At 40.4% G+C, this 23,646-nt stretch overlaps 1 protein-coding gene across 1 annotated transcript in view; it reads right to left on the bottom strand.

Moving 5' to 3' along the window:
• Positions 1-16,472, bottom strand: part of LOC111158089 (N-ethylmaleimide sensitive factor, vesicle fusing ATPase) — a 151,889-nt gene extending 135,417 nt beyond the window's left edge. The window contains exon 1 of the mRNA XM_022519923.1: positions 16,385-16,472. Within this exon, the coding sequence (XP_022375631.1) occupies positions 16,385-16,396 (12 nt within the window). The 5' untranslated portion in view covers positions 16,397-16,472. The remainder of the gene's footprint in view (positions 1-16,384) is intronic.
• Positions 16,473-23,646: the final 7,174 nt, after the last annotated feature.

Raw genomic sequence — 23,646 nt, 5'->3', positions numbered from 1 at the left:
CACTAGTTTAACTCTCTCTATGGATTTGCCTATTCTGGACATTTCGTATTAACAAAATCATAAAATCTGTCATCTTCATGTGACTGTCTTCTTTCACTTAGTATAATGTCTTCAAGATTTTCTATGTTGCAGCAAGTGACCAGATCATTCACACTGTATGAATAGACCACATTTGTTCATCACCTGATGGACACTGGGTTACTTCCACTTCTTGCCTACTACGAACAATGCTATGAACATCCATCTAACAAGTTTATGTATAAATGTACTTTCAACTCACTTGGTCATATACCGAGGAGTAAAATTGCTGAGTCATTCTGTTTAACTTTTTGAAGAAGGCCAAACTGTTCTCCACGATGACAGCAGTAGTTTACATTCCCACCAGCAGAGGCTAAGGGTTCCAATTTCCCTACATGTGAACCCACACTTTTTCTTTTTTTTTAACTCACAAAGCCTAATGGATGTGAAGTGGTACCTCATTGTAGTTTGTTTTGTTTTTCTTAATGCTGGGCGTGGAGCTAAGGCAGGGCTTAAAGGCACCACCCTGAGATCAACACCACAGCTGAGATGGAGTCAGGCACTTAACCCACTGAGTCACCCAGGGGCCCCTCATTGTGGTTTTAATTTGCATTTCCTTAATGACCATGATGTTGAGCATCTCTTCACATGCTTCTGGTCATTTGTACATCTGTTTAGTAAAGATGTCTATTCAAATCCTTTGCTGATTTTTATTTTTCCATTGGCTGTTTATAAATTGAGTTGTCTTTTAACGTTGAGTTGCAAGAGTTCTTTATATATTCTGGATACTAGACCCTTATCAGATATATGATTTGCAAATATTCTCTCCCATTCTGTGGATTGTCTTTTCACTTTTTTGATAGTTGTCTTTGATGCATAAGTTTTAAATTTTGATGAAGTCCAACTTAGCTATTTTTTTACACTTTTGTCATGGCTAAAAGAAAATTACTGTTTAACCCAAAGTCATGCAGATTTTTACCAATGTTTCCTCCTAAGAATTTTATATAGATCTTTGATTGATTCTGAGTTAATTTTTTTGCATGTGGTGTGAGGTAGGGGTCCAAATTTATTCTTTTGCATGAAGATATCCAGTTGTCCCAGCATCATTTGCTAAAAAGACTATTATTTCCCCATTGAATGGTCTTGGCATGCTTGTTAAAAATTAACTGACCACAAATTTATGGGTTTACTTCTGGACTTTCAATTCTATTCCATTGGTTTATAACACTATCCTTATGCCATCTTCACATCATCTTCATTATTATTGCTTTCTAGTAATTTTTTTTAAAAGATTTTATTTATTTGACAGAGAGAGATCACAAGTAGGCAGAGAGGCAGGTAGAGGTGGGGGGGTAGCAGGCTCCCTACTGAGCAGAGAGCCCAATGTGGGGCTTGATCCCAGGACTCTGGGATCATGACCTGAGCCGAAAGCAGAGGCTTTAACCCACTGAGCCACCCATGCGCCCCTACAGTAAGTTTTGAAGTCAAGTGTGTGTCCTTCAACTTTGTTCTACTTTATCCAGTTGTTGTGGATTCAATGACTTTGCAACTCCATGTGAATTTTAGGAGCAGCTTATCCATTTCTGGAAAAAAGGCATTGGAATTTTGACAGGGATCACACTGAATTTATAGATCAATTTGGGGAGTATTGCTATATTAATAATATTAAATCTTCCAATCCATGAACACAAGATGTCTTTCCATTTATTTAGATCTTCAATCTCTTTCAATATGTTTTATAGATTTTAGTGTACAAGTCTTGTACTTGGTTGAATTTATTCATAAGTATTATATTCTTTTTGATGTTATTGTGAATGGATTTTTTCCCTCAATTTCATTTTCAGATTGTTCATTGCTAGTGTATAGAAATGCAACTGATTTTTGTATATTGATCTTGTATCCAGCAACTTTGCTGGATTCATTTTTTGTAAATTCTTTAGGGTTTCCTATATACAAGACCATGTCATCTGTAAATTGAATTTTTTCTTTGCAGACTTTTTTTTTCTTTATCTTAACTGCCTACCTAGAACCTCCAATATCACATTGAATATAGGTAGCAAGAGCAGGCATCCTTATCTCGTTCCTGATCCTAAAAGGGAAAGCTTTCAGTTTTTACCAGTAAGTATAATGTGGGCTGTGGATTATTCTGTTGAATTTTGCTTGCTGAACTGAATTTACAGAGTACTAACTCAAGGTTGCTCTGAGGATCTAAAGAAAAGATCTGTGAAGGTGTTTTCAAAACTGTAAAATACCATTTAGTTTAAGATATTCTTATTCAGTAACTTAGTGCTCTTACTCTAAAAAGTTATCTCTAAATGTTAAAGAAATGAAAACAATGTTTGTGAAACTCTCTTTTTATTTCCCAACATCTTGATGAAAGTTTAGCACCTATGTTCTTTTGAAGGGTGAAGAGGAAGAGAAGAATCTTTGGAGAGGTAATCAGAACAAAAATAGAAGGCCTAGAGCCTCACCCCAGTTTAAGAAAAAGAACTACCATTTCTTTAAATCAACTTTTATTGAAGAAAAACATTCCTACAGAAGAGTACGTACGTTAAAGTATTTGGCTCAATGAATTTCTAAAAAGTGAACACACTGAGTTCAAGAAAGAGAATGTGACCAGCCTCCCATACTTCCCCCTCCTAGTTACTAGCCCTTCACCCCCAACTACAGATAACCAGTATCTTTTTTTAAAATATTTTATTTGTTTATTTGACAGAGAGAGAGAGCACAAGCAGGCAGAGCAGCAGGCAGGGAAAGAGGGGGAAGCAGGCTCCCTGCTGAGCAGAGAGCCCTATGTGGGGCTCAATCCCAGCACCCTAAGATCATGACCTGAGTCGAAGGCAGAGGCTTTACCCACTGAGCTACCCAGGCGCTCCAGATAACCAGTATCTTGTTTCTATCACCAGAAACATAGTTTTGTCTATTTTTGAAACTTTATATAAACAGAATTGTACAGCAGTACAATTTTGTGTCTGACTTCTATCCCTCAATTTTTTTTAAAAAGATTTTATTTATTTATTTGAGAGAGAGAATGAGACAGCATGAGAGGGGAGAGGTCAGAGGGAGAAGCAGTCTCCCGGCTGAGCAGGGAGCCGGACATGGGACTCAATCCCGGGACTCCAGGATCATGACCTGAGACAAAGGCAGTTGCTTAAACAACTGAGCCACCCAGGCGCCCTATCCCCCAATGTTTTGATTGTGAAACTCATCCACTGTTGCATGCAGCACTAGTTCATTCATTTTCATTGCTTTTTATAGTATATAATTATATGAATATGCCACCATTATTTATCTGAGTTGTCTCTAGTTTTTAATTATGAATACTGCAGCTATTAGCATGTTTGTACATGTCTTTTGAATAATATATGTATGCATGTCTATTGGATATACATGCCGGTATACACACAGCCTCCGGGAGAATTGCTGGGTCATAGCATACACATGTATGTTCAGCTTTAGGGAATTTTGCCTAATTTGTACAATGTAGTGTTTTGATATACATATACTCTGTATTATGATAACCACAATCAAGCTAATTAATATATCCAGCAGCTCACATAGTTACCATTTTCTCTGTGTGTGGTAAAGAACATTTAAGATCTACTCTCAGCAAATTTCAAGTACACAATATATTATTTTTAACTATAGTTGCAGTGCCATCTAGCATTTTAAATTGTTTCTATAGGAAGATCACTTAGAATACCAAATTCACTATACTGTAGGAAATAACTATGCTTTCTTAAATGTTTGAAAATTGGATACAGTTTAAGGTATTAAAGGGAAGAAAAGAAAACAATACTGAAATCTCGAAATGACAAGGCTGAATATACATCTGGAGAGAAATATGGGAAAAATATCTTCAGCAATTTGTTAAGGAACTAAATTGGAGAGCAAAATATACCAAGTCATTGGTTCTTAACTTTAGCGTCTATCAGAATCACTTGGAGAATATGTTAAAGGGGATTGCAAGGGGCCCCAGGAGAGTGTCTAATTTAATCAGACTGGGGTGGAGCCTGAAAATTTGCATTTCTAATAAGTTCTCCAGAGATACTGTATTAGCTGGTCTGCAGATTCCCCTTTAAGAATCACTGTATTGGGGCGCCTGGGTGGCTCAGTGGGTTAAAGCCTCTGCCTTCGGCTCAGGTCATGATCCCAGAGTCCTGGGATCGAGCCCTGCATCGGGCTCTCTGCTCTGCAGGGAGCCTGCTTCTTCCTCTCTCTCTCTCTGCCTGCCTCTCTGCCTACTTGTGATCTCTGTCTGTCAAATAAATAAATAAAATCTTAAAAAAAAAAAAAAAAAGAATCACTGTATTAGGGGCACCTGGGTGGCTCAGTGGGTTAAAGCCTCTGCCTTCAGCTCAGGTCATGATCCCAGGGTCCTGGGATCGAGTCCCGCATTGGGCTCTCTGCTCAGCAGGGAGCCTGCTTCATCCTCTCTCTCTGCCTGCCTCTCTGCCTAATTGTGATCTCTGTCTGTCAAATAAATAAATAAAAACTTAAAAAAAAATCACTGTATTAAAAAAAAAAAAAGAATCACTGTACTCAGTAAGGAGAAATAAACTTCATAAAAACAGAAATACCTATAGGTTCCTTTCTTTCTACAACAGAAATGTGGGAAAGAGGCTTCAATAATGCCCTTAAGCCATTTCATCATTTAACATGATAAATACAGTTAAGTTTATTTTGTGCTTGATAAGTAGTAAATTGATTAGAAGGTTTTATATAAAAAAAACAATAATCAGACTCAATATCAGCACATGGAGAAAAAAGACTAGCATGAAATCCAGCAGCTGTTTAAAGTTAGATCTATGCCATATTATTAATGATTTGAATAACAGAATAAATCAGAACAGTAGCCAATAGCTTGGCAGAGAATGTAACATTAAAATTCAAACTACACTGTCTAAAATGATGATTTATTAAGGTATTTAGAAATAAATGTTCATCCATTCACTCAACAATCATTCACCAAGTAATACTTCATGGAAGAGGCTCTGTTCCATACATGAGAACCACGTCCTCTATTATCTCACAAAATGTTGTCAATATTATTCTGCAGGAGAAAAGTAACTAGGATAACTAAATCTTTTTAATTCCCCCGCACTGATGTTTTTTGGAAGACCCAGAATTAGTGATAATTGCTATTTTCATTGCTTGTCAATCAAGTAAGAAAATGTTCATATGCACATAACACTAAAAACATTTTACAGTATTTAGATATTCCACCAGCAAAACCCTAAAATATTCTTTTATTATTTAGGGATTTTAAAAATAAGTGAATGTTGGATTTCAAAAATGACAACTTATTTCTTACTTTAATAACTTTCCCATTTTCTCCATTAGTAAAGATCTATACGGCTAGTGCAAAACACGTGAGAACTTTATCACTTCATTCTGAATTTAGCAAAGGACCAAAATACCCTGCATTACTCACAAACAGCTGACGCTAATTCATTTGATTTCAAATCCATACAGCACAAAGTCGTGATAAATTATTAGTACATTCTGGCTTAACATCAAAAAAAAAGAAAGAAAGAAAAGAAAATCAGCTTTGTAGAGTAATCTTTCATCTGCTCTTGTAAAACATATGGAAAAATGTAGGTCAAAATCAATAGCAATAAAGATAATTTTTTTCCTAAAGATTTTTTAAGTAATCTCAACACCCAACACAGGGCTTGAACTCATGACCCTGAGACTGAGTTGGATGCTCTAATGACCAAGCCAGCCAGGCACCCCAATAAAGATTAATTTAAATTTAAAGATATTTTTTAATAGAGGAAATATTACTTTCATATGGAAAAGGGTCAAGAAATGCCAAATAAAGAAAAATAAGGAGGGGCTAAGAATAATTTTAGCATATAGCAAGAATAATTTTAAAGCTATCATACAATATATATAAAATCAAATAATACAATTATTATAAAATATATAACATGATATAGATTTAATATAATATTAAAGCTACTTTAATTAAAACAGTGGCATTGGGGGCGCCTGGGTGGCTCAGTCGTTAAGTGTCTGCCTCCGGCTCAGGTCATGATCCTGGGATGGAGCCCCACATCCGGCTCTCTGCACTGTGGGAAGCCTGCTTCTCTCTCTCCCACTCCCCCTGCTATGTTCCCTCTCTCGCTGTGTCTCTGTCTGTCAAATAAATAAATAAAATCTTAAAAAAAAAAACCAGTGGCATTGGTGCACATATAGGCAAACAATATAAACCACAATTGAGTCCAGACTTAGGGTGGTTATAAAACAGAGATAGCATCAAAAATCAGTGGAAAAGGAGGACCTGGGTGGCTCAGTGGTTAAAGCCTCTGCCTTCAGCTCAGGTCAAGATCCCGGGGTGCGGGGATCAAGCCCCGCATCGGGCTCTCTGCTCAGCCTGAAGCCTGCTTCCTCCCTCTCTCTCTGCCTGCCTCTCTGCCTACTTGTGATCTCTATCTGTCAAATAAACAAATAAAATCTTTTAAAAAAATCAGTGGAAAAAAAAATGGACTCAACAAATGATATTGGGACAACTGGCTATATATAAGGAAAAGATAAAATTAGCTTCCCAATTCACACCAAACACAAAAATAAATTCCAGATGAATTAAACACCAAATTGTAAAAACCAAAATTTTAAACCTTTAAGATGAAAATCTTTTTAACTTGAAGGTAGGTAAAGATTTCTTTTGGGGCAGGAGGGGGGCACCTGGTTAGCTCAGTCATTAAGAATCTGAGGTCCTGGGGTGCCTGGGTGGCTCAGTGGGTTAAAGCCTTTGCCTTCGGCTCAGGTCGTGATCCCAGGGTCCTGGGATCGAGCCCCGCATCCAGCCCTACCTCCAGCCCCACAATGGGCTCCCTGCTTTGGGGAGGGGGGAGCCTGCTTCTCCCTCTCCCATGCCCCCGCCTGTGTTCCCTCTCTCGCTGTGTGTGTCTCTGTCAAATAAATAAAAAAAAGATTTCTTTTGGGGCACATGGGTGGCTCAGTTGGTTGGGCAGCTGACTCTTGTTTTCAGCTCACGTCATGATCTCAGGGTCCTGGGATCAAGCACTGCATCCGGCTCCACACTCAGTGGGAAATCTGCTTCAGGATTCTTTCTCTCCCTCTCCCTCTCCCTCTGCCTCTGCCCCTCCCATGCTCTCTCTCTCTCTCTAAAATAAATAAATAAATCTTAAAAAAAAAAAAGATTTCTCTGAAAGCACGCAAACACAATAATCATAAAGGTAAAAAAATGCATAATTATAAGCTATAATGAAATTTAAGTCTAAAACTCTATAAACATGAAAAGATCACCACTGTCTGGGAGAAGCTATTTACGACTACGTAAGAATTAAGATTCCAAAGCATACCTTACCCCTCCCAAAAGGAAAACTCTAAAAATCAATTTTTTAAAAAATACTAACAGCCAAAAGGTAAAAATAGGTAAAGGTTATACAAAGGGGATTCAAAGAAGAGAATATCCCAAAGACCAATAAGAAAATAGCTCAATCTCACTAGTAATTAGGAAAAAAACACAAATTTATTTTTTTAATGATTTTATTTATTTTTTTATTAGAGAGAGAGGGAAAAAGCACGAGGGGGAGGAGGGGCAGAGGGAGAGAGAAAAGCAGGCTTCCCGCTGAGCCAGGAGCCGGATGCCCGGCTCAATCCCAGGACCCTGAGATCATGACCTCAGTGGAAGGCAGACACTTAACTGCCTGAGCCACCCAGTGCCCCCACAAAAACGCAAATTTAAACAATAAGATTGTTTATACCTATCATATTGTAAAAACTAAAATATCTGCAATGTTCAGTACTCAAAAGGACATGAGTAACACACACTCAAATACTGCTGGCAAGAGTGCAAACTGGTGTAACTAGGTAAAGACAAAGGTAACTCATCACCCAGCAATTCTATGTAGTGATTCTACACAGGATACATGCTACGTTTCTAGACATACATCTTTAAGAAACTCTTACATGTGTATGTAAGGAGACATATAGACAAATGTGTACACCATAAAAAGTAAAATTGGAAGCCACTTAAATTATCTCAGATAAGAGAACAGATAATTGTGGTATAGGCACAAAATAGGATACTATATAGTAGTTAAACAGAATTAACTGGCTCTCTATCAACATGACTAAATTTCAAATGTCATTTTAAATTTAAAAAATGCAGTTTGCGGGATGCCTGGGTGGCTCAGTGGGTTAAGCCGCTGCCTTCGGCTCAGGTCACGATCCCAGGGTCCTGGGATTGAGTCCCCCATGGGGCTCCTTGCTTGGCAGGGAGCCTGCTTCTCTCTCTCCCCCTCTGCCTCCCACTCTGCCTGGTTGTGCCCGAGCGCTCGCACTCTCTCTCTCTCTCTCTCTCTCTGACAAATAAATAAATAAATGAAATCTTTTTTAAAAAATGCAGTTTGCAGATGGAAATATACAATATGACATCACTATATGTATTTTTATGTTTGGGTTTTTTTAAAAGATTTTATTTATTTGATAGGGAGAGAGAGATCACAAGTAGGCAGAGAGCGGGGGGGTGGGGTGGGGGGGGTGGGGAAGCAGGCTCCCCGCTGAGCAGAGAGCCCCATGTGGGGCTCAATCCCAGGACCCTAGGATCATGACCTGAGCCGAAGGCAGAGGCTTAACCCACTGAGCCACCCAGGCGCCCCTATATATATTTTTAAAACCCACAAAACAATATATTACTTATGGGCACAAACATGTAAATGTGAACAGAAAGGATCTATACCAACTTTAGAATAGTGGTTATTTCTGGGAAAGGTTAGTGAAATCAAAAGGAGATACAAAAGAGATTGAATTGGATCTGTAATGTTTTATTTCTAAAAATTAAAGTTCTGAAACAAATATCACAATATGTTAACATTTAAATCTGGGTGGTGAACATATGGATATATGTTATGCTATTTGCTGTACTTTTCAGCATGCTCTAAATCTTTAAAGATTTTTTCTTTTTCTTTTTTTTTTTTTAAAGTAATTTCTATACCCAACGTGGGGCTTGAACTCACAACCCCAAGATCAAAAGTTGCATGCTCTTCTGAGTGAGCCAGCCAGGTGTCCCATGTTTGAAACCTCTTGAAGTGTATATAATTTATACTTTCTTAAATGCACAGAGCTTCTAGATATACAGTCAAGCAAGGAATAGTTTCCATCATAAAGTTTAAGTTGGAAATTATGAGATTAAATCACTAAGAAACTGGGGTGCCTGGGTGGCTCAGTGGGTTAAGCCTCTGCCTTCGGGTAGGTCATGATCTCAGGTTCCTGGGATCGAGCCCCACATCGGGGTCTCTGCTCAGTGGGAAGCCTGCTTCCCCCTCTCTCTCTGCCTGCCTCTCTGCCTGCTTGTGATCTCTGTCTGTCAAATAAATAAAGAGAATCTTTTCTTTTTTTAAAGATTTTATTTTTACTTATTTGACAGGCAGAGATCACAAGTAGGCAGAGAGGCAGGCAGAGAAAGAGAGAGTGGGGGAAGCAGGCTCGCCGCTGAGCAGAGAGCCTGATGTGGGGGGGCTCGATCCCAGGACCCTCGGATCATGACCTGAGCCGAAGGCAGAGGCTTTACCCACTGAGCCACCCAGGTGCCCCAAATAAACAGAATCTTTTAAAAAAAAATCACTAAGAAACTGAAAACAACCCAATGTAGGCCTTAGAGCCTATTCAGGGGTATTAATATTGAATTGTGAGAAAGGATCTCATTATGAGATTCTTAACCAAAGATGCCACACCCAGAGTATGGACCCTTAAGAACTGCACTAGAGTAGGTGTCTAGTATATTGCCAATGCAGGTGTTTCCAAGGGTTCACGGTTCTGCCAATTCAAGAATTTTCAAGAATAAAATAGTATACTTTCCCTTTTTTTCCAAGATTTTATTTATTCGTCAGAGAGAAAGCACAAGCAGGGGGAGCAGAAGGCAGAAGGAGAATCAGGTTCCCTGCTGAGCAAGGAGCCCGAAGTGGAACTTGAACCCAGGACCCTGGGATCATGACCTGAGCCAGAGGCAGACTTATCCGACTGAGCCACCCAGGCATCCCCAACAATATACTTTCACCTTATACCTTTGCACCTTGTTTTAAATACTTGAAAAAAGGAATACATCCATTTTAAGCATAAATTCCTTTTGTTTCTAAAAGAAGCTATTTAGTAGTGTTATAAAGAGTTCAATTTTAGTTTCTAAAACATACTGCATTTCAAAATACTTTTTAAAATCTCCACTAAAGTAACATGCACAAACATGGCGGAAGGCTGATATGCTTTGGATAGCAGAACCCTGACCTCAGGAAACGAGACTACAAAACATTCTGAATTGTTTGTTTGGACTCGTGGTATTGCACATAAGCCATCCCCATTCAGAACTTGTATTCCAAAACTACCCGAAGGTCAATTATTTGGTAAAGATGCCATTCACCCACAAAATATTACAAAAGACTCGGCTTATTGGGGTACGTGGATGGCTCAGTCATTTGAGCGTCAGACTTGGGTTTCGGCTCAGGTCATGATCTCCAGGTCATGGCTAGAGCCCCACGTCAGGCTCCACACTCAGCAGGAGTGTGCTTCAGATTCTCTCTCTCCCTCTTCTTCTCTCTCCCCCTCAGTCCCTCCCCACTCACGCTCTCTCTAAAATAAATAAAATCTTCAAAAATACATACATACATACATACACACATAAATGGCTAGGATTCTACATTAGGCTACAAAAGTTTCATCAATATACTAACTGATATGAAATTTATTAGCCTGCCCTCCTCAAAATGTGAGATTAGGTAAATTTTACCTCTAACATCTTTCTTTTTTTTAATTTTTTAAGAGATTTTATTTATTTGAGAGAGAGAGAATGAGTGGTGGGGAAAGGCAGAGGGAGAGAGAGAGAGAGAGAAGCAGTCTCCCCGCTGAGCAGGAAGCCCAATGCAGGGTTTGATCCCAGGACTCTAGGATCACCTGACATCTTTCTACACCGCATTCAACTCCTAAGAGTTCTCTCCCTTAGATTTCTATTTAACATCATCTTACTCCTACTCCTTCACAAGAGATTACCTCAAGGAGGTATAAGAATTTATGAAGAAAGTGTTCCATTGGCTTTATTGGCATTACCGTATGTATTTGCAGAAAGGCACTGCTGAATCTCCAGCAAGTCAGATCTCTGGCCAATTTTGTTTTTTGTTTTTGTTTTTATTTGACAGAGAGAAATCACAAGTAGGCAGAGAGGAAGGGCAGAGAGAGATGGGGAAATGGGCTCCCAGCTGAGGAGAGAGCCCGATGCGGGGCTCGATCCCAGGACCCCGAGATCATGACCTGTGCCAAAGCCAGAGGCTTAACCCACTGAGCCACCCAGGCGCCCCATCTCTGGGCAATTTTAAAAGATACAGTACAAAAAAATTTAGGCAATGTGGAAAACCTCTCTTCTTTTCTTTTCAGTAACCAGGTGGTGGTGGTGGTGATGGTGGTAGAAGGGGCCAAGAAGCAACACCAAACAGAGCAGCTTTGCTAAGGAGCCTCTCCATACTTAGAATCAGCTCTCCTAAACATTTAAGGCTGTATTTCAGATTCTTTCTTTCCTCTACTTCTGATTCTATGATTTCAGAGACGCTGTAGCGTAAGAGTTCTGATAGTGTGGAGGCCTGGGGCAAAGGCAGCCATCTGTACGGGGAGTTCATATATAACTAAGAGTCTGTATTTATATAAATAATAAGAATTAGAACTAGAGAATCTGTTTTATTACCAGCAAAAATTTAAAACAGCCAAGAGCACTTATTACCTACTTCAATCTTTTTGAAAGGCCAAAGGGAATCAAGTACCTTTAAATCAATTCATCATTTATTATAAAATGTATCCAACTTATAATCCCATATTTTTTCTCATATAGTATATACACTAAAGAAGATAATGACAAAAATTATTTTCTTTCATGTTCTTTGCTTTTTCAGATTATAAGCTTCAAGAAATTTTAAGGATTAATCAAGTTCTAATGACCTAGATGTTATTTACTGAATAATATCACACATTTTATTCTTCAGCCAATTTCCCAGATGAACTAAACATGATGCTCTCTTTTGCCCAGAAAAAGCAAAGGACAAGATATACAGGTTACTAATGCTACCAGTGATACATGTGATATAATGATACAGGGAAAAAAAACCCCTTCAATTACATACTGAATATAAATACCATTTACAAGGTGTCAGAATGCCAAAATTAAAGTAACCAAAAGCAATAATAATTCAAAATAGCTTTTCTTCCAAAAAAGGAAATTCAGAATTTATTTTAAAAGCATCACAAGGCTAACTCTATTTGTTAAATAAGCAGTTACTAGGAAATTATGGTTATCAGAAGAAATAAGACAATCAAGGATGGGCCAACGGTGCTCAGAGTTTCCAAAAGACAGAAGGTAGTTTTTGAAAATTAAACTTTGACATCAACTTCCAAAAGCTCTAAGTAAGGTAAATCTACTCTTTTCTAGACCCTTGCAATTAAGTTGGTGAAGCAGGAAATAAGTAGCAAACTGAGCTGAATTCATATCCTGACGCTGCTTCTTGTTAGTTGTAAACCTGGCAAATTAATGAGCCCCTATCTCTGAGAAAAACAATATTAATACTACCTAGCTTGCAGGATGGTTTTGTCAGGATTAGATGAGATATGTTTGTATTTAAGTAATGGTACCCAAAGTATACTGATGTGTATCAGTCTAGAGAAAGGTCTCTAACAGCATGCTCAAGGGCTATTTCTGACCCATCTTAGTCTCCTTTTTAATAATGACTTGAATGTAGACACCGAAGTCATTATTTTAAACCTACAGGTGAAAACAGAATTGGCAGAGAGAAGCTACTATGTTGCATAACATGAAAGGATCAAGAATCAAAAAGACCTTGAACAAGTAGTAGATGGGCCCTGACCTAAAAAAAAACGAGGACTGTAAAGGGGAGAAATGTAAGGCTTTGTACTTGGATTCAATAAAACAATTGCACAATACATAGAACGGGGTAGGGGAGCCAATTTTAAAAGAATATGAGAGTTTTAATTGACTGCAAGCTCATTATGACCCAAGAGTGTGATTTACTGCAAAAAAAAAGCAAATACGATTTTACCCTGTATTAATAATGGTAGTGTCTAGCTCAAGAGAATAGGAGTTCAGTATGTTCTCCACTGATCACTGTGTTCCACTTGGGGCACATTTTAGAAGAAACACTGGCAAAACAGCGTTTCAAAAGGAAGGTAACCTAAATGATGAAGAGTTTGGAATACAGAGTATTTCAGGAATTGGGGATGTTTAACTTGCAAAGAGAAAATCTGAGCAAATATGTAACCTGTCTTCAAATATATGAGAACCTATCATACAGAAAAGGAATTGTGTTTAGTTCTTTGTAACTCTAAACTTCTAAAAATTACATGGAACGCCATATAAAAAAGACATTTCTAACATGACACTAAAATGGGCTAGCTTTAATAGTGATGCACTCTCTACTGCTAGAGTATTCGGAAATTAGATTAGTTTCGTTTTAAACAAAAAGGTATTGAGCACCTACGCCCCAGGCAGTGTGCAAACCACACAGTGATGACAATGAATGAAAAACTAACATGGTCTCTTCTTTCAAGGAAGATAAACAGTAAAGGCAAATAACCATACCAATAAATTTAAAATGACCAACAGATAAATCTCTACGGAAAGGAATGGAGCTCTTCAAGAGCATCTAACAAAGGATCATGACTTGTGTGGGATCAGAACAGGCTTCCCTTGAATAGATGAGTGATCCATGAGTAGGAGGTAAATGGTTGGGAACAGAACATCACAAAGAAAGGAAACAGTACGTGCAAAGACCTTGTGGTAAGAAAACTACTAAAGTTCAAGGAACTGAATGGTTTATATAACCTGAGCATAGGGAGTAAGGCACAGGGAGTAAGTGTGAGTAGAGAGAAGCAGGAGTAGAACCACAAAGGGCCTTAAAGGCCCGGTTTGGACTGATCTCCCAAAAGTAACCTGATACTATTGAGGTAGGGGTTTAAAAAGCAACAGGCATGAGAGGAAACAATCAATGTGGAAAATGCTGTAAAGAGACCTCTAGTGAGATTTCCAAAGTATTCCAAACCACAGATGATGCTAGTTTGGGGAAATGAGGTAGAAATGAGGATGAAGAGAGGTGGACAGATTGAAGATTTTTAGGATATTAAAATGACAGAACCGACGTGACCAGTAGTCCAGTGGGTTATTTGGGTATAATTTTTTTTAATATTTTATTTATTTATTTGACAGACAGATATCACAAGTAGGCAGAGAGGCAGGCAGAGAGAGAGGAAGGGAAGCAGGCTCCCTGCTGAGCAGAGAGCCTGATGCGGGGCTCGATCCCAGGGTCCTGGGATCATGACGGTGCTGAGGGCAGAGGCTTTAACCCACTGAGCCACCCAGGTGCCCCTATTTGGATATAATTTAAAGCAGCAATGCCCACTCCACATTCTTTGGCCCTAATCATACCCTTTTAGAGAAGGGGTGGGGGTGGGTGGAACAGAACTCAGTGATGAATTTTACTGGGGGGCAGAGGATGTGGTGAGAGAGAAGTATAACGGATGACCATGAACACCACCACCCCACCTCCCCATCCCCTACTGGTTTCTAGCCTATGGACGGTGATGCCATTCACAGGAAAAGTACTAACTAGGTGGGCTAAGATCATGGGTTTAGATGTGAACAGTAGAGTTTTAGGTGCCTTGATTTTAAATTGGCACTCTGACATATTGATCTGGAACTTAAAGGACAGATCTGGACTGGGAGTAAAATACTGAGAATCTCTGGCATATAGATGGTAGTTGAAGCTGTAGGCTTAGAAGAGACTGCGTGAAGAGATAACGGAGAAGAGAGCCTCGAGGAATATCTGCATTGAATAACAGCGTAGAGGAGGGTGAGTCTGCAAAAGAGAGGTATGAGTAAAAACAGGAGCAAGGCTGCACAGAAGCCATGGAAAGAGCGTTTACCATGAAGGAGGCTATGATCAACAATGCCAAACGCTGTGGAGACCTCAAGTCAGACAACGAATGAAAAATGTCAATTAAGTTTAGAAGCACGTTTCAGTGGACTGATAGGGCCAGAAATCAGACCACAGTGGGCTGGGGGGTGAGTAGGTGGTAAGCAAATATAAAAGACAATAAATGTATACAACTCTATGGAAATATCTGGCTGAAAAATGGGAAAAGAAAGGAGATAGCTGTGAGGGTGGAGGGAGGGTTTGTCTTAAGATGGGAGAAGCTTAAGTATGTTAAGCTGGAACAGGTGAACGCACAGGAGTGGGGTTCCTTGGATGGGAAAAAAGAATCTGAAGCATGGGTAGAGGGAGAAGCCATTGATAAAAGGAGAGCCTATGGAGAATAGAAAGAAAAAGAGGTCAAATTAAATGACCTTTAAGGTCTCTTCTTACTCCATCATCTCATGACTTTCTTTTAGATAGGCCATTTAGATAGGACATCTGCATGCAAGCATAAATCCACGCAAACTTGTTTAAATATTCCAGTATAAATAAATCAGTCAAGCACATCCTTATCCCCTAGTGACGCAGTTAATGTCCCCAGGTTTATGACCAGTGTAATCTCTGGGCAGGATGCATCCCTCAGAGAGTTTTTAGCTCAAGGCACACTGCAGTACAGCACAGAACCAGCCCTATCTCCCCTTGCCAAACCCATACTACACTGCGATCTTAAGAGGTAAAGGAGGAAGTAAAATTTAAAACCATGGAACTACAACATAGACTGCTGCATTCAAAGAGACTGTCATTCATAAAAACAAAACGCGACACCCCAAAAGCATCCCCATTCCCAGCTGAAGACATTCCTGCCTGTTCCGACAGTGACAGGTCCCCCAGATGGCTGGGGTTTAACACTAAAAGTCATTTGCACCTCCTCCTCCCTTTCCCAAGACCTTTCACTTTAAAAGAAACAGAAATGGGTTCCTAATGATCCTTCCCACAGGCCTAGCCCCAACGCAGGAGACGGATCCCCCGCAGTCATTCCAGCGGCTGCAGCTAATAAACCTTAGCAAGGGGGTGCGGAGAAACCCCCAGAGCCCGTCCGACGGGGCTGGGACCGCCACAATCCTGTGGCTGGTTTGGGGGACGCGGTAACAAGCCCCAAGGGATAGAGAGGGAGAATTAAAGGAGACCCAGGAGACCCAGGGTAGTGAGGGGGTCGCCTCCCCTCGAGCTTCCTTAGGGGGATGGAGTTTCTGCGGTAGGCTAATCCCCCGTCACCGCTCCTACTTCTCACCCTCAAGCCCTTCTCTGGCTTGCCGCCCCCTCCAACCCCCGATCTGCTCGGACTCACGCCCCCTCCCCTGGGGCCGTCAGGATCTCTGAGTGACCGCGAGCCCGGCGCCCCAGCCTCGAGCCGCAGGTTCGGGGCCGGCACTCACCCGGCCCGCCATCTTCGCGGACACGTCCGGCTCCGCGGCTGCAGCTGGGTGCTTAGTAGAGCCCGCCCCCGCGCGCGCTCTCCGCCTTCCCTCGCGCAGGCGCGCAGCCGCCGTGAGGCCGCGCGCGCGCCCGGACGCGTCCCCGGCGTCCCCCGCCCCGCACGGCGCGCGCGGGTCTGCGGCCGCCAAGAGGCGGGCGGGGCGACGGCGCCATTTTGAGCGGGAGCTGCGGGTGCGGGTGTTCTATATTTCTGCAGAGCACCTGTCCGCTGGCGACTTTCTTAAGGGTTTCTTTTGCGGGTCTTGTCACAGCTGGCCGTTTGCGTCTGGCTGTGTAGCAAGGCCTCAGATGTTTTAATCCCTTAGCCTTGCTTCTCTTTGCCCACTGCTGCTTGCCCAGTTACGGCCTCTGAGACGTTTTACCTTTCTGCTTCCAGACCTACTGAAATGTGAAAATGTGCCTAAAAGCACCCGGCGAGGGTACTGGCCTGCCCGAAGCTGGTTCTGATTTCAAGTTCTGCGTGGATTGAAGCTTTTCTCTGTAGGCGAGCTTCTAGGTCCTAGAAATTATCAATGTTGGTGTTTATATTTAACTTTTGTGTAGCCTGGAAAACTCTATTTTGAAATTTAAGAGTGAATCGTAATTGTTGCTTTACCTTTATTTTCTATATTTTAATTCATTATTGTTTATTTATAAAGATAATGTTTTTAACAATCTTTATGATTCCCCAGTATTGTTTCATTTTAAACAATAGGGCGGAATTTGAATAAAATATGCCCCAAATTCGCTCTTACTTCTTTTACCTCTCTATTTCTACTATACCATTGCCTCACTGGAGTCTTCAGAATAGAGGATAATAAAAATTAGAATTAATAATAATAAAAGCAGGGGTGCCTGGGTGGCTTAGTGGGTTAAGCCTCTGCCTTCATCTCAGGTCATGGTCTCAGGGTCCTGGGATGGAGCGTGCATTGGGCTCTCTGCTCAGCGGGGAGCCTGCTTCCCTCCCCCCCCACCTGCCCCCCTCTGCCTCTCTACCTACTTGTGATCTCTCTCTGTTAAATAAATAAATAAAATCTTTAAAAAAAAAATAATAGTGGTGCCTGGGTGGCTCAGTGGGTTAAAGCCTCTGCCTTCGGCTCAGATCATGATCTCAGGGTCCTGGGATCCAGCCCCGCATCTGGCTCTCTGCTCAGCAGGGAGCCTGCTTCCCTTCCTCTCTCTCTGCCTACTTGTGATCTCTCTCTGTCAAATAAATAAATAAAAATCTTTAAAAAAAATAAATAAGAATAGTAACAGCAGCAGCAGCGTGCTGCAAGAAGATTCTGCTTAGCAGATTCCCTGATGCTTTTATTGGCCCTGCCCGATAGCTTATATTTCTCTCCATATTTACACAAGACGAGAAACAACAAGGTAACAAATCCTTTCATTTCTCACAGTTGATTAGGAAAAAATAGTGGTTCCAATACGAGCAGAGGAAAACATTAGAAGAGGTGGGCACACTTAGCGGTTTAAGATTGAGAATAAAAATCAGTAAGTGACCTGAAGGCGGGCCAGGGACAGAAAAAACAAAACCAGGCCAGTTTTATAAACTCTCAGGCTATGCCTGAGAACCACATTGCTTTATTGGGCAAATCAGATGTTAACTAAATCAATGGAGTTTATCAGGAAAGAGAAGTAGTTGAACTCTGATGTATTAACTTGCAAAAGCTACAAAAACACTGAGAATGAATTGGGGAGCCTGGAGGTACAGGTTCTTGTCCCTTTTCATGCTCTGCCAACTCATTTGCCATATCTCTTCTCTGAGCCCCAGTTTCCTTATTTGAAAAGTGAGAGGTATAATTAGATGAGTTTAATGGTTGCCTCTTACATTTTTTGATACTCTGAATCTGTAAATCAAAGAGTTACCAAACAGATCCAAAAGATGATACTGGTTCTCAGTCCAATGACCTGATGTTATTTTCAAGGCCAGAGAATAATGCAAATAATGTTTACACCACTGGTTTGTTACTAGGTAAAATAGATTGCAAGGGAAAATGTCTTTAATCTCTTCAGCAGGGAGGAATACTTACCACCTAGGAAAGATAGGCTCGCTTGAGAGGTTCCAGTGTGTCTGTTTAGAGCACATGTTTCCATGATAAGCCAAACTTTGTAGCATCTCACAAATGATATAAGTTCAATAGCATTGTGTATACAGTCCTACAGGTCCATCTACCAAAGAAACTAAAATAGACATGAGCTCTTGCCCTTGAGGTACTTAGTGTCCAGCTGGAGCAGAAGGATTCTGAGACATTAGTCCAGGCTGTTACAGCGTCTGTGCCTCCCAACTGTGACTTGCTCTGATATTCAAGGTTATCTTAGTGGAGCTGATTCTGCATCACCTTTGAGCAATTCTTACAGTGGTAGTCAATAGAGAATAAATATTTTGCTGCCCAAATCTACACCCCCTTTTACTGGCCACAGTTCCTCTAGCTCATGCAGCTTGGATACTGTCAGACAAGGTGCCCTGCCATTCCCCGGCCCAGGAAGGAGCACAGAACCCAAGCTCAATCAGATGCTTCTCTCCCAGGCAGCTGCAACCTTGACTATCCTGAGGAAGATAGAAAACAGTGAGAGCTGATTTACTGCAATGGTGACACCTTGGAAAGACCATTCATGAATTATCTAGACTCCTGGAGTTTATCTGGTTTCCATCTTCTGCAAAATCTGGCTTTCTCTCTTTGCCTTCATTTGTTTGTCACTTTCTTTTTTTCGTTCCCTTCCTCAAAAGAAATACCTCCCTCAGCTCTTCATTGATCCTGAAATCCTCTTAATATGCTTTTCTTTTACAATGAGAAAGTAGGTAAGACAGTTAACAATGATTTAGATTTACTCTATTTTATTTAAAGTAATCTCGGTGTCTGACATGGGGCTGGAACTCACACCTTCAGGATCAAGAGTCACATGCCCTACTGAATGAGCCAGCCAGGTGCCCCTAAATTTATCCTGAAGTATAAATGACCAGGATAATTTTCTAAGGGCTGCAGGGCTTTTTAGGGAGGCAGGAGGTAGATGAGGTGAGACTAGGGAGAGTCAGAGAAAAGAGGGGTATTAGATACCTTGAATGAAAGGACAAAAGATAATGACATAATAATGAATTAGACATAGCAGTATCTAGGATTAATAACAGCGAGGAATGGAGGTGGTGGTGGTAAGGGTTTGATCGATATCTGTTCTTGTTGAATATGGCCACCACTGTGTGACCTAGTGTGATGGTTAATGTTATGTATCAATTTGCCTGGGTCACAGTGCCCAGATCCCTGGTCAAACGTTATACTGGATGTTTCCATGAGGATATTTTTAGACAAGATTTACATTTAAATCCATGGATTTTGAGTACAGTAGATGCTCTCCATAATGTGGGTGGGCCTCATCTAATCAGTTGAAGGCCCACATTAAATAAAATACTGTTCTCTTGGAAGCAACAGGAAATTTTCCAGCAGACTGCCTTCTGACTTCATCTGCAACATCACATCTTCCTGGTTTCCTAGCACTCTGCCATTGGACTTGAATTGCAAATCTTTCCTGAATCTCTAGCTTGCCAGCCTGCCTCGTCAAATTTTTGGGCTCCCCAAGCCTCCACAATTGCATGAGCCAATTTCTTAAATAAATCTTTATATTTTATACAGATATTTATACAATACACCCTATTGGTTCTGTTTCTCTGTAGAGAACAGACTAATACACTGACTAATACACTCTATTTCCTGTTAGTAACAATAACGTGATTCCAGGCTTCTACATAGTGAAACTTAATATCAGCTGTTCCTCCCCGATGGGTAACCAACATTTCTAGGTGGAGGCATGACTCAAAGACTAAATGACTGCATGGATATAATTCTATGTTCAAATTATGGCCCATTAAACATCACTTAGTAAGAGCTCCATTGGAATGGGGCTTAGTAACTTTCCAGCATTTTGGTTGTAACAGTTGTAAGAATTTAACTGCGGGAAAAATTTATTCTGTGTTTTGAAGAGTGAAGGCGATAGTAACCTAAGTAGAAATAGCTGAATCCATGTCATCTAGTTCATTAAACAAAGCAATGAAGCTTTTTGGTGCTTGTCACATTGCCCAGAGGAAAACTACCTTTTGTCTGTGGAAACTCGAGGGTTAAATAAATGGTGCTGGGAACAGAGATGTGTTTTAGTCACTTCACAGTGTGGGTTTCAAACATCTTCCAGCAAGACTGCATGCAGGTGTTTCAGGGAACAGTGCTATGTAGTGAATTCGCCACTGCATTGTAAACGTCGGAGAACATCCTCCAGTGGCTCTGTGTATGTAAGTGACAAGGACCTGCACCACCCCTCTTGTAGAAGATGTCATTGTGAAGCAGATAAAAGTGGTCCCCAGAGCCCCTTTTACACCCTTCTCTCTGCACCGCTTCCTCTTTTTCCCAAGTCCTTTACGCATTAGCAACCTCATATATTATTCTTCCCAGAAGTATATGCAATTTAAGAGACTGCTGGGGACGGCAATGCCTAACCCAAACAAACAAATTGCTACTGGTGGAATTTCAGAGGTTGTGACCTCTTTCTAGGGAGCTTTATGTGGATAATGATCCTTACTCTTGCCCCTCCAATCATAACCCACAGGTCAGCCACCCATGCCCTAAGCCCAGGCTTAAGGGAGACTCGCTGAAAACTTCATTTTATAGCCCCATGGTAACCAGTTTTAGGAAAATGGAGTCACCATCTGTTTTTTTTCTGTTGGAGAAACCTATTTCCCAACACGATGAAAAAGGCTAGGGAAGAGAGCAAAATGGAGAAAGGGTATGGAATTTTTAAAGAAAGGAAGACAGGCTGGTGCAATGCGGCATTTCAGCTGCAGTCGGGTTTTTTGTTTTTGGTGGTGTTTTTGTGCTTTTTTGTTTTGATGAATATGTCTTTTCTCTTTGAATATCAAGGACAAACACCTATAGTCACAAAAATCAATTCATTCTGGAAAGTCTGAGTGGGCAGGAGAGATGATAGAATCCTCCGTGGAAAGGAACGAATGTTGCTATGGAAACCAGATCATCCTCTAGTGAGAGCCCCAAAGTGCTTGCCAGGCTGCCTAACCCTGGATATTAACATTGTAGAGCCAGAGAGCTGCTTGCCGGTCTTTGGAAAGGGATTATTCAGATATTGGTCTGATGAGCTTTTATGCATCTTGCGAAAAGAAAGTCAGAGTCTCCTGGGAAGTATCAAGTTGCCTGGATTCTTAAGACACTAGAGGTCAGTAAACCACAATTCACTGGTCACGACAATACTGGCTATCTGTGATGGCTCTCAGGAGGGCTTTTGAGAAAAAGTGAAGGTGTGTATATGGTTTCTGCAGGGTGGTTTCTAGAACAAGGAACATATGAAGTAGGGCTTTCCAAGAGAAGAAGACATCTCTTGAGCAGAAGTGTGACCAGAATAGAGGGATAAACCGGTGCCTGGCTGGCTCAGTCAGTAGGGCATGCAAGTCTTGATCTTGGGGTCATCAGTTCGAGCCCCATGTTGGACATAGAGATTACTTAAGTTATAAAAAAAAAGAATAAAGGGATAAGTTTAGTGATACTTGGGGGAGGATGGTGTGGGTATACTGTGTGACATTTGGACACTCTAAACTTAAATGTTTTCATATAAGAATTAGATGAGATAATTATCATGGCGTACCTAACACATTCACTACCTGATGCAGCAGTTACACGGATACTAACTACTACTACCAATAGTACTATAATACTAGTAACACTATTAGCTGATTTTAAAGTCTAACTCAGAGAAGGAAAGCTATCTCCAAATAAGATCTTTCTCAGGGTGAAATGATCCTGTTTCTCCTAGGAGCAGTTTCTACTTGTCATGCTGTACAAATAACATTATATCGACAAGAGATGTTTCCTTTTTTCTTTTAAGATTTATTTATTTGAGAGAGAGAGCATGTATGCATGCATGGGGGTAGGGAAGCGCAAAAGGAGAGAGAGAGAATCCCCAGCAGACTCCCTGCTGAGTGAGAAGCCCGAGACACAGGATTCCAACTCATGACCCTGAGATCATGACCTAAGCTGAAACCAAGAGTCGGACGCCTAGCCGACAGCCACTCAGGCGCCCCAAGAGGTGTTTTCTATTAAGGAAAAAACTCTACTCAAACAACATCACCATAAGCAATTCATTTATTGAGTCACCACAATTGAGCTTAATAAACCTTCCCCGAACAGTTACCATGATTTCAATTAAAACTTCTTCCTAATTGTGGGTTTTGTATTAAAAAAAAAAAAGGTCGAGTTTTGCATTATGAAATTAGTATTTTCTCTCAATCACTTAAAGAAAAAAAATCACAGCTCTGTCTCCTGAATACAGTTATTAGTAAGTTAGACCTGTTTTCTTCTAGCCCCTCTCCCATACATTCCCATGCATATTATTATAAAAAATATATGATGGGTGCCTGGCTGGCTCAGTTGGAAGAACATGGGACTCTTGATCTTGGGGTCATGAGTTCGAGCCCCTTGTTCAGTGTGGGAAATACTTAAAAAATAATATCTTAAAAAACATATACATAGGAAACATATGTATGTATAAAACATACAGATAAACATATAAAACATAAATTTGTGTGTATACATATAAACATCTCTCTGTGTGAATATGTGTATCTATACATGGTTGTAATCCTTGAACTATTGAGTGCCATGTGATCAGGGACTTTATTTTATTCATAGGCATCATGAATTTATTCATAGGCATCATGATGCAGATCTTGGGAAAATAATGCATATTCTCAGGTCATTGAGGTGGAGGGATAAAGTCCCGTTATTATCAGCTCCAACATTCCTTTTGTAGGGTACAAACAGTAGTAGGAAAAACCTTTTCTTTGCTATTTAACCCTTTTTTCAGGTTATGATGAATCCATTTAAGCAGTCTTCATAATTACTGGCAAAACAGTTTTGCATCTCTGACTTGGGAATCAGCAGAAGTACATGAATAGATCATTTGTAGTAGATGAAATAAAAATACTAGTAAACATTTGGGGAAAAACAACTAATCAAAGAGATGAAAATGAAACCAACATGAGATACTTTTTTTTTTCTTTTGGTTATCAAACTAGCAAACAAAACACATTAAAAAGAGCTTACCAAATGATGAAGTAAGCACTGTTTTTACTTGGCAATGGGAAATGTACAAATGTACATTGCCAAGCAAATGGGAAAATGTACATTTTAGGATGGGAATGTACATTTGCATAGTCAGAAAACGATTTGGG

The sequence above is a fragment of the Enhydra lutris genome, unplaced genomic scaffold, assembly GCF_002288905.1.
Source record: "Enhydra lutris kenyoni isolate GAN:26980312 unplaced genomic scaffold, ASM228890v2 scaffoldscaffold57, whole genome shotgun sequence".
In the NCBI taxonomy this organism is placed as follows: Eukaryota; Metazoa; Chordata; class Mammalia; order Carnivora; family Mustelidae; genus Enhydra; species Enhydra lutris.
Note: the sequence above shows the minus strand (reverse complement) of the source record. Positions and strands in the feature narration are given on the sequence as shown.